At 40.7% G+C, this 17,344-nt stretch overlaps 1 protein-coding gene across 4 annotated transcripts in view; it reads right to left on the bottom strand.

The window, feature by feature from the left end:
- The window catches only part of ARHGAP28 (Rho GTPase activating protein 28), a 174,015-nt gene extending 167,747 nt beyond the window's left edge, over positions 1-6,268 (bottom strand). For 2 of the 4 annotated variants that reach the window (XM_077135936.1, XM_077135937.1), the window contains exon 1: positions 5,966-6,268. In XM_077135936.1, coding sequence (XP_076992051.1) covers positions 5,966-6,111 — 146 coding nt within the window. In that variant the 5' untranslated portion in view covers positions 6,112-6,268. The remainder of the gene's footprint in view (positions 1-5,965) is intronic. The other 2 variants (XM_077135940.1, XM_077135941.1) reach the window with 2 other exon arrangements.
- Positions 6,269-17,344: the final 11,076 nt, after the last annotated feature.

Below are 17,344 nucleotides of genomic sequence, written 5' to 3'. Positions count from 1 at the left end.
TCATGAGCCCAGACTGGATGAAACCGAACCATTTTATTGTAGTTTGTGGTAAAACAGAGAAAAGAGCAATAGGTTAAGTGAGTTTCAATGCGTATTTATGTTTGGTGGACCTTATAAAGAAAAAGGAGATAAAAGAAATAGAATCAGTAAGAACACTGTGTGTGGATGTCAAGGGATGTAAAATAAGTCAAATATGAAAGGAATGAGAGAAATAGAATCACCATTACAGCGCCACTGTAATAAATTTTACCAGCAAAATCCATAGATGGACACTAAAACCAATATGGGAAAGTTTGAGGAGAAACATGATATCTGCATAAGATGTATCCACAACATATACCCCTTCCAGTACAGCAAGGAGGGCCCAACATCACTTCCACGTAATTCTCATCGAAAAATGCACAACCTCAAAGTAATCAAGCCAAAACCTCAGACCCAGCCATGTTGAGGGACTCTCTACAAAATAACCAGCCAGCATCCTTTAAAAGTTCCAAGGTCACGGAAGACAAAAAAGGACCGTCACAGGTCGGAAGGGACTCAGGTACCTGACATCTAAACTCAGTGCAGGATTATGGATTCAGTTCCAGCACAGAACAAGGACATTTACGGGAAAACTGGTGGAGTCAGAATGAAGTCTATAGTTTAGTGAATGGCCTTGTGCTAGATGAAGTTTTTACTTTTGATAACAGGTCCATGAAACCACGTTGGGTGAAGTTTACACAGGAATTCTTTGTCCGACTTTCACAAGTTTTCTACAAGTCTAAAATTATTTCAAAATAAAAAGTTGAACAAAAGTCTCCTTCATCCACATGGAGGTGATTTCACAACTCCCTAGGTCCCTTGAGTTTTTGTTTGTTTGTTTGTTTTGTTTTGGTTTTTATTCTAGGAAAAAATATATTTATACCCTTGAGTTTTTGTGGATACATTAGGGATTAATGGTCAGAGGGAACTGAACAGGTTAAAAATGGATGGACAACTGGCCGAACATTTAGCCAAATGGCACGTTCAAAGGAAATGGGCCAGATGTTTTCCACCAGCTCTCCACATGGAGGTATCAACGCTCAGCGGGGATCCCACTGTAAAAAGAAACCAGAGACACTAACTCTGGTTTCAGCCATAACATAAGGATGGCCTATAAATACCGTATAATCCCATAAGAATCCTATTGCCATGATGATTTTTAATTCCTCTAAAAAAATATGCCTACTTTTTCCCAGAATTTGGTATATGTGCGGATATGTACACAAGCTCACATAAGCCTACATAAAGGTTTAATTTCACAAGAGTTGATGCCTCGAAATAAAGGTGTTTTTATTTTTCAAATTAATTTCATGCCAGGAAAGAACCATAAACAGGAGTTGCTGAAGTTAATATTTTCCTCAAAATATTTACTCTCTAATCACAGCTAAATTCAATTTTAATCAAATTAGTCCCTTTAAAAGGAGTAAATACGACATTACGAAGCAATATCCTCTTTATAAAAGTTTTAATATTGCTGGAGAATTGAAATTTCTAGGATAACCTTGGTTAGCATCTATATTTGTTTTTGAGGAAGAGTTGGTTCTTTCCCTCTTCTATTTTTGTCCTCTCTCAGGAAGTTTATGGTACAATGAGAAAAACATCAGAAATACTCATGGTCATTTTATACTCCATCTTCAGAGAAAAAAGTCGACTATCAGACTTTGTATATTATTTGGCAAATCCTTGAAAAATAAGATATCGAGCTTTATCTTCTACCATCTTTTCTTTTATACATGAAATTCTTTTATATGTATGTCAACATTGTCTCTGGATTCTGAATAAGGGAATAGAAGCTTAAACTTTCTAAATATCACATGATTCTACAGACAATATCAACTATTTGTTTCAGTGGAATGGAGAATGTATCATTCTTCATTCTCTTTTATCCTTTACATAGAATGTAGATATAGGATGTTGGTGAAATACAAAATCACCTGCCCTCCTCCTAACAAATGCTTACTACTCTGAGGCTCTTTGTTGTCTGAATAAGTTCTGTCATGGTTTGAATTCCCCATGATCTTGAAATGCGTGGGCACAAGGACTCCTTCACGTTCATGGATATAAATTAGTTAAATGAAGGAGCAAACACAGAAGGAGATGTTTTGTTTTCCTAATTAGAAATATGCCCAAGCTTTCCATCAACCCAGAAATTCAAGCTGAAATTGATGTTTTTGTGCTGGCACATGAAATTAGTTAATTCAAATGAAAGATAAGTGACACTGAAATACTTAATTGTATTAGTTTCCAAGAAAACTTTAAAAGATAAAAATGTGAAAAAAAAACAGAATTAATTATGACAATTAACAATCAAGTCTATCCATCCTTGTGTCCTATTCAAATCAAGGAATATGGTGCTAGAAATTGTAGAAATTCTTAAAGGAACGCAGGCAGAGAAAAACCCCAAAGACTCAAAAGGAAATATAATAGTATTTTACATGCCAAGAGCAAATTTCCCCATGCCAATTCAAGGAGCCAAAACAGAACAACAAAGAAGCATCAACTATTCATATTTACAGGCCAACTGTAAATAGGTTCAACACAGTGAACCTCCAATAGTGTAAGAGATGGATGAAGGGTAATAAATATGTTAGAGATGAAAATATTAATTTACCAATGCTGAATACTGATTTTAAAAAGAATCAAAATCTGAGGTTGACTTACTGTCAATTTATCCCAACCAAGAAGCTTTTAGGGACACATAATTCCCTCTGAAGGTCAATGCACTTATTTGATTTGGAGTGGTTTCAATCATTACGTCCCATACATAGTTTTAACCAGTGGAATACACAGTTCTAATCCATCTATAATATGAGATTAGAACAAGTGATCGATCCCTTAAATCCTTCTGAATTCTGAGATGGGAGCTGCAATAGGAGATGTTTGAGTTTCCAATGTCCCCACTTTTCTTGAAATAGCTCCCTTTCTTTCCCTCATTTTTTAACAGTTTTGTTCCCACGGCATACAATCCAATCATAGCCTTCTTGACGCCAGTTTTGTTTTCCCCCTCTTGATAGAGATATGGGTACCAAAAAATGTTCCACTCCTTTTTACGTAAACAACAGCTGTGATTAAAAATGATAAAAGTAATATTACAGCTAACACGGATCTGGGGCTTCCTTTGTGTTGAACAATATTCTAAGCAGCTGAAGCAAGTTTACCCAATGCTACATTGTAAAAATTGGTGTAGGGAGGTTGGGTCTGGCAGTCTGACCCAGGCCTGAGTAGCTGACCATTATACTTTACTAGGCTAGTTACTTTATAAAATAAAAGGTTCAGGTCCAATAAAAAAATAGCAAGTGACATCAGCTTCAGCATTGATGAATAACAGGGAGCGGGGTAGAGTGTGGCATCCTGGAGCATCCACACCCCATCTAAATGCAACCGCATAATCCATCACCAGCCTACGGCTGGACCCTTTGAGATATATATATATATATATATATATATATATTTTTTTTTTTGCGGAAGCTGGAAATCCAGATTTCTAACTGAAACCTCCGATACAAATTTGTATCTGAGACCTTGGTTTTAAAATGTTGCAACATAATTTATCTTAAAGATAAATTAGTACAGCCTCTGTGTCACATGTATCTTTCAATCCCCAATGTCTAAAGTATTGTTGCAGATAGTAGGTGCAAATAGGCTGAGTTCTACTTTTAAAAATCCCCAGCATTGTATCTTGACCCTTGTATAAACTGGGAAGGAATTCATTAATTTATTCAACAGATACATAGTTATTAAACTACCTCAATGTGCCACACACTGCTTTAGGCATGTGGGATACAGTAGTGAAAAAAATGGGTGAAATACACAGAAAGGGAAGGAAATTATATTCCAGTGAAAGAAACAGGCCAAATAACTCAAAAAGTTTGGAAAATAAAGAAGGAGTTTGTTTTGAATTGAACCCATGTTACCCTGAGCTCTTGAATGATGATACTGAGAAAGTCATTCTTCCAATGTCAAACTGAGCATTGCAAATATGTTACAAATATGTAAGCAATTTAAAGAATAGGGTATGACTTCTAACTTGAAAGAGAGAGTGCTCTTTCAGAAGTAGCACAATAAGAGTTTGCTCCTTGGCTTGAAAGGAAGTATTGATCAGTAGTTAGCGAGTCAAAGGTTAATAACTTGGGTCTGATTATTTCTGTTATCAGACCCATGATTAATGGTGTCCTGAGGCTCCTTGGAAATACAGGACCCTCTTTTTGATTGCTGTTACTGGAAACCAAGGAAGTAAGCTACTCTCCCGTGATGCCACTGGGGGATTGGGGTAGTCTGCCTTCCACATCAGACTATGGGTGGCACAAAGATTCTTATAGAGAAGGTGCAGAGGTGTAACCAAAAATGTAAAGCTTGAGCAATAGAAATCTAGTTGGCAACCGCATGATAAAGCACTAGCTAAAACATGCAACTCTTTTGCTCTTTGGTGTTATCATTACACAAGACCACATGCTGAGTTAATGGAACTTCTCCCTTGAGTTTGCTTTAGGAACGGATGTAGTTTCTGATAGTCCAAATGGCAGAATCTGGCTATTGCTATGAGACAGCTGCTCCGAGTTGCAGACAGGACAGCTATGCCAGAACCACTTTCAAACTGCACAAATCCTGCCTCATCAAATCACTTCCATCTATCTAGTTACTCCACAATCTGGGTAATGATAGTTAATGATCATGTTTAGAGAGAAACAAATTCTAAATGAATATAAAATGTAAGTCTGCATCTTCAAGCTGCCTTTAAAGCAATATGTAGAACCTCTAAAGCTGGAAGAATATGCTATTTTCTTGCTGTCTTCATATAAAAATTAGATTCCGCTGGAGCTCCTCTTTTTGGAAGAAAGAATATTTTCTTTGTTTGCCAAGCCCAACAGAGATCTCATATTGAGACAGTCTGTTGTCTCATGGATACTAGCCCAAAACGTATTCCTTGAAATACAGTCATAATCTATCGAAACCATCACAAATCAATTAAATTAGGAAACAGAAGTAATCATTATCACATTACCAATGTAAAAAGTATGAAATAAAAGAAATGATCGCAAATAATGTGCTGAAAATAAAGCACACCACTCAAACTGCCCACTTGTAAAGAAAGAAACATATCCTTCCATGGATCCATAGCAGATAAATAGCCACTTTTAAACAAATAAAACTTCCCCTAAATATGTGCCAAATATGGAATCAACTCACCAATTATTGTAATATTTTTAATAGCCATAAAACTTAAGGGTCCAACACTTTAGTTTAATGAACTGAAGTTTCTTTGGTCTTTTTCTTGCAGTAAATAGATAAACACTGATACAGTAATTTAACAGACTAAATTTAATCTAAAATGCATAGGGAGAAAGCCATAGACCTATTTTGACCCAAAGGAAATTATGATTGCATTTACAGCATAAAGTCAACAATCGGTATTGATACCGATGTATTTTTATAACTGATACATCTAGAAATGAAATTGTTTTTGTAAAATCTACTGAGATTTACCTTTTGGAGAATCTCTCCATTTATGTCTCAGCTGAGGTGGCAAGCATTTACTAAAGAAGCTCTCAATAATATTCTGAGTATTTTAATTGATTTTTTTTTTCACTTTCTGCTTAGGATTCAGATAAAATGTCTTTTAAAAGACTTTGCAAAAGAAAAAAGACTTCGCAATGCTTTAATAGTTGAATTTAGCAGAAATGAAGTATATGTCCATTTATCAGGGTTCAGCTCTGCTGCTAACCTCCGCTAGCAAACTACTTAACCCTGAGACGAGGTCTAGTGCGTTTCCCGTTTCCAAATGAAGCCCCAAACAAAGAGCAGTAAACTCGCTCATCTAGTCCACCAAAACTTACAACAAACAACAAACAAGTGACGATATCAGGTGATACTGGCAGAACACACAGCTGCGAAGTGAAGCAAGCCAAGTGAAACTCTGCGCGCGCCTCGCACCCTCCGCGTTTACCTGCCGCCGGGCGGGCTGGCTGCGCCCTGGGGCGCGCGGCGCGGCTGCACCCCGGTGCCGGGGCTCTGGACGGGCGCGCGCGGGCGGGCCGAGTGGAAGGAGTGGTAGGCTGTCAGCACCACGCGGCCCGGGTCCCCGACCTCCATCGTCACGGGCGCATGCCTGCCCCCCGCCTAAGAACAAAGGCGGCGACCGGCATCTACGCGCGGGTCGGCTCAAGCCAGCCGGTCCCCGAAGTCGGGCATGGCAGGAGCCGGCTATAGCTGCTCTCCCCGCCGGCTGTCAGGAAGCCCGAGGGGAAAGCCGGCCCTTCCCAGCCCGACGGTTGCATTAACATATATTAGCATATAGTTTACGACACGCCCACAAACACCGCTTGAAGCGGGGAGGACTGGGGGGAGGAGTTGGGCTAGGGGGAGGATCCCTTCGTCTTGGAAACTGGAAACCGGTAGCGATCCTTCGGGTTCAGCAAAGCTGCCCTAGGAAAATTGTTCTTCCTTTGTTTCTTTTTCTTTTCCTTTTTTCCTCCCCCACCCCTGCTCTGCCCCAGTCGAACGCGAGGCTTATCCAATGGCTGGGAACATTTCCTGCCTGGCAGTAGAAGCGAGGGAAAGAAACCATTCCTCACTGAGCCGCGCTGAGAAAGAAAAGACGTCAGTTCTTTCTTTGCCCAGGTCTGGGGAAGAAAGCAAGAAAATGTGACGCTATCTCTCATTGAAAGCATGCACATCAAAAACGGAAGAACTGGATTACAAGTGCTTTTACTTGGTCAGATTGCAATAAACTTGATTTCCTTTAGGGCCAGGTAATTCCCTTTACAGCAAGCAAAACACTTCCCTGCCTCACCCTAATGCCCCAGCAACCAGACTCTTACCTCACTCCACATCCCCTTCCTCTCCCCAGTTCTGATCAAACTAACAGATACTATTTTCAACTTGTCTGAAAATTAGACTTGATTATTATGGGCTGCATGCATGTGATTTCCAGAGGTCTTTGGGAGGGATGGTAGGGAGGCAGGCTAAAAGCACTGTAATTTGAAATTTTGAGTCTGAAGTGTAAGTCTTTACCTATGTAAGACAAATAGCACAAATGGAAAAATAAGATTCTTATAATCAACCATCAGAAGTGTACTAGACAGAGGCACATGCTGAGGCTGTCTTGCCCGCAATGACATGTTTTGCCTCTTGTTTCAGACACACCAAAGAGTGTGGTGGATAGAAAGAGAAGTTAGCCCCTTACTAGCTGGGTGACCTGGGTCATCTCAGAACGTTTGTTTCTTTTTCCGTGAAATAGAGAAAATTCACTTTATGGGGTTAAAAACACAAGTACAAGCTAGTATCTTAAGGAAATAATGGTGTGCTCTACCACTTCCTGAAAGAAAAGAGAGATTATTTTCCCTGTACTTCCAGAAGATGGGAAAGCCTGTAAAGGACTGCATGCAGATTTTCCTCCAAAAATATTTGTTTTGTTGATTAAAGGGGTACAACAATGCTAACTGACATTTATTAAAATCCTTACATGACACACCCCTTGCATTAGCTCTTTAAACATGTTTATGAGATAGGTAGTACTATATTCTCAATTTTATGTGTGAAGAAACTTATCAAGAGGTAGTGTATGAAAAAGCACATATAAAGAATTCTTCAGTCTCCAAAACTTTTGGGCAAAAAGAGAGGCTAAATGCATCACAATTAAAACAATATTTTCTTAAAATGTGGTATAAATAGTAGAGGTATTGATTAGGTATCAATGAATGTCTGTAATGTCTCCAGGCCGTGAGGGCAGATATGTTTCAGAATTCATAATTTTTCCAATTTTTAAAAGGTAATTTGGTGCATGTACCACATAATATAAAACACACTCTGCGTAATACCATTTGGGGCCAGCATCCTGTATTCAGATATATTTCTAATTCTGTAGCAGAAAGAGTGAATATTGACCCTAAATGGTATAAAGTCTTTAAATAACCACATGTTTGCTCAGGTCAGGTTTTGGCAACAAAAGCTTTGGCAACAAACTTTTGAAAACTTATAGGTTTTATATCTCTTTGAATCTTGAGGTTGGCAGTAAGTATTGTAGTATTGGGATTTTTCGCAGACATGAAATTTCTTCCTGGCATTTCCTTTCTGAACCAAGAGTCACAATTGCAAACACCCGCAGGTATTTCCTTGTGGGTATTTGGCCATAACTCTGCCTTAAGTCGCCCATCCCCCATCATTGCATGTACCTCCTTGTATTTACCCCTTCAGACATTTTGGAGTCATTTTTTTTACTCCTTTTGCTCAACTTGAATAGCAATTCCTCCATCCTTTCTTCTTCCATGCATCTCTGCCAACGATTCCTTCCATCTTCGCCGTGAACTGTTTGATTCTCACCTTACCATTACCTGCCTGGATGATAGCAAATCCCTCCTCGACACGATACTGCTTTCAACCATTTGCCTCTTATAATCCCCCTTCAAGGTGTCCATAGAGCGATTTTTCCCAAAACATAGGATCTCCCCCTTTCAAGATCCTTCAGTTGTAACCCGCTCGCTACAAATAAAGTCCAAACTCCTTAGAATGGTCGCTCCTTGATCTATTTTTCTCACCTGTGAAGATCTTTGCTCCCATGACCACTGGCCACCCGCGCTGCACCCACGCTCTCTGTGCTCTTACTATACCTTTGCTCCAGCAGAACTTTACCCTCAGTGCCTTTGAGCTACCTTCACGGGTACTCATCATCCAAAGCAACCCTTCCTTCTGCCCTCTGTTGGAAATTGTTCCTACTTCTATGCTAGGAATAATTTCATCCTACCACGTAATCAAAGCTCAGGCAGCAAAAACTGGGTCCTGAGTACTTTTTCCGAAACGCTGTGGCCAGGTTGGACGTTGCTAATAGATCATCCTACTGGTGTCTTCTACTGAGCCCAGAGGTGGCCACGTATTTCTTTTCCAAAACCAACCCCTAACAGCAAGGCATCTTTGACACAAAATTCATTTGCTAGTCCAAGATTGTGTTACTGTTTTCCAACCAGTTAGAATCTCTTACTAAGCTGAAAGCCACTGGAAGGCTGGCGTCATATTTTTCTCTTTACACTCCAGAGGGCACCTGTTTTGCAGAAGAGACACTCAATAAGGAGTACCTGGCGAGTGAATGAACACACGAATCTGTGAATGTGTCAGTAAGTGAGGAAGACTGTATTCAGTGTACCAAGTCTATACTTCTTGGGATAGCTGTGGGGTAGTTATAAATAGATCAAAAAGTTATAGGAGGGTGCACGGGTGTTTCAGTGGTAGAATGCTCGCCTTCCATGCCAGAGACCAGCGTTCGATTCCCAGATCATGCACCCACCCCCTTTGCCTCCCTCTTATCTCCATCGCCTGCAAAAAAAATAATAATAATAAAAATTAAAAAAAAAACCCAAAAGGAGCTAAGAGCTAAAACCACAAACTGAGAAAAATAACCATGTTTCACATATATGTATTAACCTTTCAAATGGGTATATACGCTGTTGATATTAATAAAATGCAACTCAATCCTGAGTCTTCAGGCTTCCAAAAGATAGTCATGTGAATACTACAGAATACTCTTCGCAGACTCTTTTCTTTTCCCCTTCCAGATTTACGAGCAATCCTCCCTGGCTTTCTTGGTGGCCTGGAAAGCTGACTTTAGGGTCTGCATCTGTGAGCTCCCTTCTCACTGCCTGCAAGTGGGCGGGAGGCACCCATAGGAGAGAGAGCAGAGACTGGGCCTTGGCATATGTCCCGCTGGTTTCTTCCCTGCCTGGTTGCTACAGGCTGGTTCCCTCTTCCGAATATCTCCTCCCCTATATTGCCTGTCCGGGTTCTGGAACTACTACCTCTGTTGGCCCTTACAAACCTGCTGAAACACGGTGCATCAAAGCATTCCTTTCTCTGCCAAATAAATTCAGCTCTGAACAAGTTTTGCAGTCTAATGAGTTACAGCAAAGCCTGCAGTTTTAAGAGCTTTCTGGATTGTGAACCTTGTAGGGTCTGTTAACATTTCTGACATTCCAAAAAATGTTGGGTGCCCCTGGGCTAGGATGGAAGAGAGCACAAGGCTGGACAGCTGGTTAGCATCTGAGCTTCTGAAGCCCTGGGAAAGCTTCCCCTATCTGTAAAACAGGGTTGACAGCCTTGCTGAACACCGGACATTTAGAGTACAGAAAATAGTGTTTTCAGTTTATTCGGAGTAGGGGTAAAGGCAGAGGGAGAGTTCTGGTTTCCTATACTGCTGTGCTGCTCTGGATGTCCCTGAATGCACAGTGCTGGACTCAGAGTTGGAGACTCGGGTGCCAGCCCGAAGTTAGTCTCAGCTCAGAGAATCTGAGCAGGTGGCTGCGCTCACACCTGCTCCTTCACATCTAAAGTAAGCCAAGCTCTCCCACGTACTGAGGACACCAACTCACGAAATGCTCACAGCAGCCTTACCATTTGAGGCATGACAATCAGCATCTTCATCTTCCAGCTGAAAAAACTAATTCTAGTTATTTGCCCAAGGTTTTCCGGGCAGGCAGGGGTTGGTAGAGCTGGGGTTCAGACCCAGAGAGACTGACTCCAGACTCCAGGCTCTCAGCGATCATACCTCTCTTTCAAAAAAGGTCTGCTGAGAGTCAAATGACATTCTCCTTATATAATGAAATGGGAAAATGCGATTTGATTTATGTTTCTTTGTGGCCTATCCACATAAATCCATCTAGCATATTGGAAGATAGTTCTCACTAGCGTAAAATAGTAGTAATGAAAATAACAATAAACAAAGAAGGAATTTTATGCATTTTTAATATACAATGTTAAGGAAGTACAAAATTATTTTTCTTTCTTTATAAAAATATTTTAATTAACCTCTCTTAGGATGCGGCTAAGGGTAATTCAGTATTTGTTGGTAGGTATATATGGATAAGGCATCAGAGAACAGAAACATTAGTAACCACAAATATACAAAGATTGCACTTTCCAAATAAACGGAGGCAGAGTAATGAGGCAAAATAGCAGGGTTTAGAGAGTCAGACAAGGTTAAATTTGAGTTGAAATCATGAATTTGCTACTTACTGACTGTGCCACCTTGATGTCTCTCTGTTCCAATTTCCTAATTTGCGAAACAGGGATTAAATATACCTCCTCAAATTGTTGATGGGAAGATTAAATGAAAAAGCATCTTTAAAATATGCAACACGGGACCAAGTTCAGGTGGATACTCAAGAGATGGGTCCTGTTTTGGTTTGGTAAATGCTGCCGGAATGCAATATACTGGAAATGGAACAGCTTTTATAAAGGGAACTTATTAAGTTGCAAGTTTACACTGCTAAGGCCATAAAAATTGTCCAACTTGAGGCATCCAAAGAAAGATACCTTAATTCAAAAAAGGACCAATGATGTTCGGGGTTTCTCTGTCAGCTGGGAAGGCACATGGCATCCACTAGCTTTCTCTCCTGGCTTCTCCTTTCAAAAGGCTTCCCTGGGAGTATTTTCTTTCTGCATCTCCAAAGATTTCTTGTCTGTGCCAGCTCTGAAGCTTTTTCCAAAATGGTTCCCTCTTAAAGGATTCCAGTAAGCAACCCCACCTTGAATGGGTGGAGACGCATCTCCACGGAAACAATCTAATCAAAAGGTTGCATCTCCATGGAAGTAACTTAATCAAAAAGATCCCATCCAGCAGTATTGAATGAGGATTAAAGAACATGGCTTTCTGGGATACACAGCAGTTTCAAACCAGCATAGTTTCCCTTCTCCCTTTCCACTCTCCCTGCCATCCATTCTCTACCTCAACCTTTAAGTTCAGTCCTTAAAAACAAAGAACCTGGGTGGTGAAATTCCAAAGGTATTTCACACCTTGTAGTGAGCAACCGCTCAAGCTCGATCGTATAATAAAGTCTACTGGGAAATTTACACCTGCCCCCAGGTGATACCAGCAGTAAATATTGTGAAGTATGGGGGATATTCTAACATCTTCAACCCCACCAGGAAAGTCAAGAAAACAGCATTTATGCAAACCCTTAATGTGGATAAGAGAACGATGCCTTTTGTGGCCTTGGCTGCTTATCTGGTGCAACTGCTGCAGAAGAATCATTTAATAACCAACAGGAAAAAAGCTGCAACTGCAGTCTTTGCAGAGCTGCCCACCGTTCTCTTGTAGCAAGAAGGTTTGAAATAGCATGGTCATTGTCTCCATACTGCAGGACATGCAGGCACAGTTCTTGCTACCTGTGGGTCTGTGTTAATTCTCCCAAATCCCCACTTTACATGCACTCTCACTGCCTCAAAATCCTCAGGAAATTTTGGGTAAAATTAACAGGAATGAAAATATACAATATTACATATAATAATATATATTAGATGAAATAGTATAGAGAGGATTGGGGTATGCATCGGAAACACTTTAATTAGACAATATTAAAAAAAAAAAATAGTAGCTGATAAATCTTGATGGTGGCCCTGAAATATTTTTGTAACTTTTTGCATTACTTAAATTATGCAACTCAATTTTCTGACTGTTCTCATGATGACACAGAATTGTGAGACTTCCTTGGTTTTCTCTACTGCTTTCTTACCTCTATTTTTAAAAGAGAAATCAGGGCCTATTTTTCTCCAGGAGCCATTTTTGGATCTATGGTCAATTTGGTAATCAGGTTAAGCAGACTGTCACTGGAGCCTGGCAGCCAGGTCAAGACTTGTGTTATTTATAAGGTGGACACTGAATCACTTAAGTGCCCTTTACAAATAAACTGAATCACTATCGATTGGGCATGAATCATTACTAATGGACCCAGGAGGGAGTGAGGGAAGCAAACAGACAAGCCAAATGCATGAAGCTTGAGTCTAAAAAGACTTGAATTGTGGACTACTTTCTACCATGCCACACTTTGTGATTACACAAGGGTTTAGTTCTTTTGTTCATTTTTCCATCCATCCATCCGTCCGTCCATCCATCCATCCATTCATCCACTCCAGGAATTTACAATCATTTATTAGTTCCTAAAATGCTAAGCACTGGGGATACAAAGATGAATTCGAATTTGAAAGCACAGTCTTTGTAAGGGTGAAGGGGCTGGGGGTGAGGAGAAGGAGTCATAAGGTGACCACAGAAGGCTTCCCAGAGATGGGACTAAAAAGATGAATAATCAGTGGCTGACTCAGCTGTAGATGTGAGAAGTGGGGGAGTAGGGCATGAGAAGAAGGGCGTTCCAGAGAGATGTAATAGAGTGGAAAAAGACACAGAGGAAAGAAAGAAAATGGTAGCTACAGGGAAGTACCTTATGCTTAACTTTGCTGGAGTAGTCAGCAAAAAGAGGGGACAATGGAGATGAAACTAGAGAGACAGTTTAAGGTCATGCCCTGAGCAGATCTGAATGTCACGTGAGGAACTTACATTTTACTGGAGTTCCCATCTGGAAGGTGCTGGTGAAGGTTGCAAGCAGGGTTGTGCCAGGACCCACTTGTGCTTTTAGATCATTTTCTCTGGGTCTTCGCTCATCTCTTCTGACTTATATCTCCTAGGCCTGCTAACCTCCTGGAGCACAGGACATAAGGAAGCCAAATCCAAATGGCTACACTGCAAATAGAATCCTAAGACCAAGTCCAAAGTGGATTTTAAATAGCTGATGAAAAGAATCTCAGCAGAGTCTAGGAAGAGATGCTGGGCAAATAATCTTCTCTCTGCTGTTAGCTCCTAACTACAGCTTGGTTACCTGCTGAGCTGACACTCATCCTGGCCAGTATGGACTGGCTGATCTGGGAATAAGTGGGCTTCTATGGAGTCGATGATGGTAGAACATGGCATATGATGTTCAGGAGAGAGGCAGCCTGTGGTACTGCCAATTGAGGAGTAGGGGGAAGATGTATTAGGAAGGTTCTTGAGTTGTAAGCCAGAGAGGCACTTCTAACTAATGAAAACAAGGAAAAATATTTTAGAAAGATGAGGAACATCACAGGATTGAAGGTAAGGCAGAAGAAGAAGAGGCTTGAAGGAGGAAGCAGCACAAGATCTTGTCGGGTGCTTCCTTTCCCGTGAACAACCTGTAACTTTTCCTTCCATCCTTGCTCCATTCTTCTCAGGATACAGAGTACCCGAAAGGTGCCCCAGCTGGGCTGTGTTTAGGTATCTGCATCTCCCCTGTACCGCTGGCCCTGGGCTTGAAATGGTCTGGTCCACTTGGCCTTTAGGAACCTCTTCCCTTGAGCAGGGTAAGGCAGGACCCAAGCAGAGGGTAGATGCCTTAAATTGGCCTCTGGAGGGCTGGTAGGTGACAAGATAGATGCCCAGTGGCTGACAAACAATGTTCATGAGCACAAGATTCAATGAAGCTGCAAGAAGACAGGGAGAGCCTGAAAGTTCTGGGCCACGAGGGACATGCTATAAGGACCTCTGAACTCTGGGAAGAGAAGGGGTGTTGGCAGAGAGTGAGGAAGAACTGATGCCCAGAGGAAAGATACACTTACCCATGGAACAGCTCTGCCTAGATGTGGCCCTGAATAAGGAAAGGGTTACTTCCTGATGTCATTTACAAATCAAATGGACCTGTGATTTTGTGAAGGAAATAGGAAGATTTGAGTCCAGATTGGCTCCCACAGTCCTCAGACATGGCTCAGAGGGCATTGTCCGAACAAACTCAGATGATCTGAACTGAATTACGTGGGCCTGAAAAGGGAAAAGCATGCATTTAAAGTAAGTCTGTGCAATGGATGTTTAGCATGGTATGGCAAAAGGAAGACTGGGCTTGGAGCGGGACAGACATAAGAGTAAACCCAACTTCTCTCACCTAGAGCTGTGTCACTCTGAGCCATTACTGAATCTCCCCAGGACGTGATCATTCCTCTCTGTAAACTCAGATGATAATATCTACCGCGTAGAGTTTTTGGCCAAGATTTTTTAAAGGCTGACTTGCAGAATTGCTACGCACATGGTGCTCCAAAAATGTAGGCGTCTTTCAATATACTATGCCTTTAAGAAAGTATTGTACCTCCTATTATTAGCTGAAACCTACGTGAGGATCCAGAGGAATTTGGTAAACCCCAGCTCCAAGTCATTCGGCTGATCAAGCCATTCCCATACACACTCTGAAGACTATAAATATTTCCCAGAAAGGGTCATGCTTTGTGTTAACAGAAGCCATGCTTTGAAACTGAGCAGGAAGAGGGAGATAGCAGGAAATTGATATTTGTTTGTCAACTGAAACATTATTCAGTAATGTACCTAGTCATCACTGATTATGATCCAGCTCAAAATAAATCCTGAGAGCCTGAGCACTTCAGCATAGCTAGGCAGGATCCTACAGGGAATTCTCAGTTTGGTGCACCCCTGAATGGTGTGTGTGTGGGGGGGGTCTTAGAAATTTTTTTAAATAAATTAAAGTATAATCTCCATACAGGAAAGCACAGAAATAAGAAATGTTTAGTCCAGTGATTATTCACATAGTGAATGTATCCATGTAACCAAATAAAAACACTCACCAATCCTCCATATGACCCCCCCATTCACATCGATTGAGGTTTGCCTGTCTTTGAATTTTATGTATATAGAATCATACAGTAATGATTTTTTTTTCTTGCATGAGCAGCCACCGGGCATCAGACTCGGGTCTCTGGTATGGCAGTACAGTAATGACCTTCTGTTCATCATTATGTTTGTGTGCTTCATCCATGCTGTTGGGTGCAGCCGAGTTCATTCATTTTCACGGCTGTGGAGTATTTCATTGTACAAAAGTACATTTATCATTTCTTTTCCCAATGCCTGCCCATGCAAAAAAAGAAAGAAAAGCACACTTATCTATTCTACTATTGATTCCAATTTTTGCTTATTCTGGATGTGCTGTTCATATGTTCTGGAATGCAAGCACGCATATTTCTGTTCACTATTGTTTTAGTTTGTAAAGGCTGCCAGAATGCAATATACCAGAAACGGAACGGCTTGTAAAAAGGGAGTTTATTGAGTTGCAAGTTTACAGTTCTAAAGCCATGTGCCCTTCCAACTGAGAGAAATCTTGAGCTTCATCAGCCTTTTCTGAGTGAAGGTAACCTCTTGTTGGTACCCTAATTTGGACATTTTAATAGGCTTACCTTAATTTGGACGTTTTCACGTACTTAAAACTGTAAATTTGCAACTTAATAAACTCCCCTTTTTAGAAGCTGTTCTGTTTCTGGTATGTTGCATTCTGGCAACTTGCAAAATAAAACACCAGGTTTATACAACAACGTAGTAAGTTAAAGAACCCCTTGCACTCAACCCTCAGTTTCTATATCTGCAAATGTAAGATGTGGCTACAATTCTGTAGTTACCATAAAATGAAGCTACAATGCTAATACCTTTGTGGCTTTCTCAGAGTGAGAGAACAGTGCCGGTGGGTCTCTAACTAGACAACACAATGCCCTGTGACTTATGCCGCTGGAGTTGTGCAATGCAGCCTTCTTAGAATGGCTTTGAAGACAGGTGGGTAAGGCTAAACTAACCTGTTGGAGGAAGAGTATAATTCTGATTCCCTGCTCTGCCGTTTACAAGCCAGGAGACCATGTTGAACTTCTTTTGTCTGTTCAGGATCAATTCCTTCCTTTGGGGAATCCACTCTCAGGCACTTTTAAACCTCTGGCTGAGTAGGAGTAATGTCATATTGGGAAATATAAAAAGAAAGCACATGAATAAATTCCATGATGCTAATGCCAAAGCATTGCTGCTAGCTATGTTTCTTTCCCCCGAACCCAGAGTGGTGCCTGGCATGTGTACTACCAATGCATTTACAAATTTATAAATGTATGCATAATAAATGAATCAAAAAATAATAATAAATACATGAGTGGGTAGAACAACCAGAACTGTATATAACATTCCCCACCACCCCTGGTAATGTAGTACTATAGTTAGGGAGATGATTAGATAGTTTTTCTGTTCAATAGCTACAGCCAGTGACTCAGTGCAGGCAGAGCTGAGGGCAGGGCTGTTCACCAGGGTGGGGTTGAAGGAAAGCAAACCAGCCAAGAAGAGTGTCCTGTGTCTGCAGAGAAGAGATCCAAACAAGCATGGCACAGCTGCAAGAAAAAAAAAATCGCAAAAAGACTGCGGTTGTCTGGAGGTAAATTGCTACTAATCAAATTACTTTTAGAATTATATTTCGCTTAGATGAGATTTGTGAAGTGTAGATAACAGGAATTCATCTAATTTAGGAAATGTACTCCTTTTCCACCACTGGCAGTTAAAATGAACTCAGAACAAAGGGAGTCTAGATGATGTGAAGCACTGTGATTGAGGGTATCACAATTCTTAAGTATCTCATCATCTTTAGCCTCTTTTCAGTCTTTTTGAAAGGATTTTTAAAAAACGGCTAAGTCTCAAATGACCAATTTTCCCTCCACGTGTTAGGAACAGGGACAGACATAATCAAAGTTT

The sequence above is a fragment of the Tamandua tetradactyla genome, chromosome 18, assembly GCF_023851605.1.
Source record: "Tamandua tetradactyla isolate mTamTet1 chromosome 18, mTamTet1.pri, whole genome shotgun sequence".
In the NCBI taxonomy this organism is placed as follows: Eukaryota; Metazoa; Chordata; class Mammalia; order Pilosa; family Myrmecophagidae; genus Tamandua; species Tamandua tetradactyla.
Note: the sequence above shows the minus strand (reverse complement) of the source record. Positions and strands in the feature narration are given on the sequence as shown.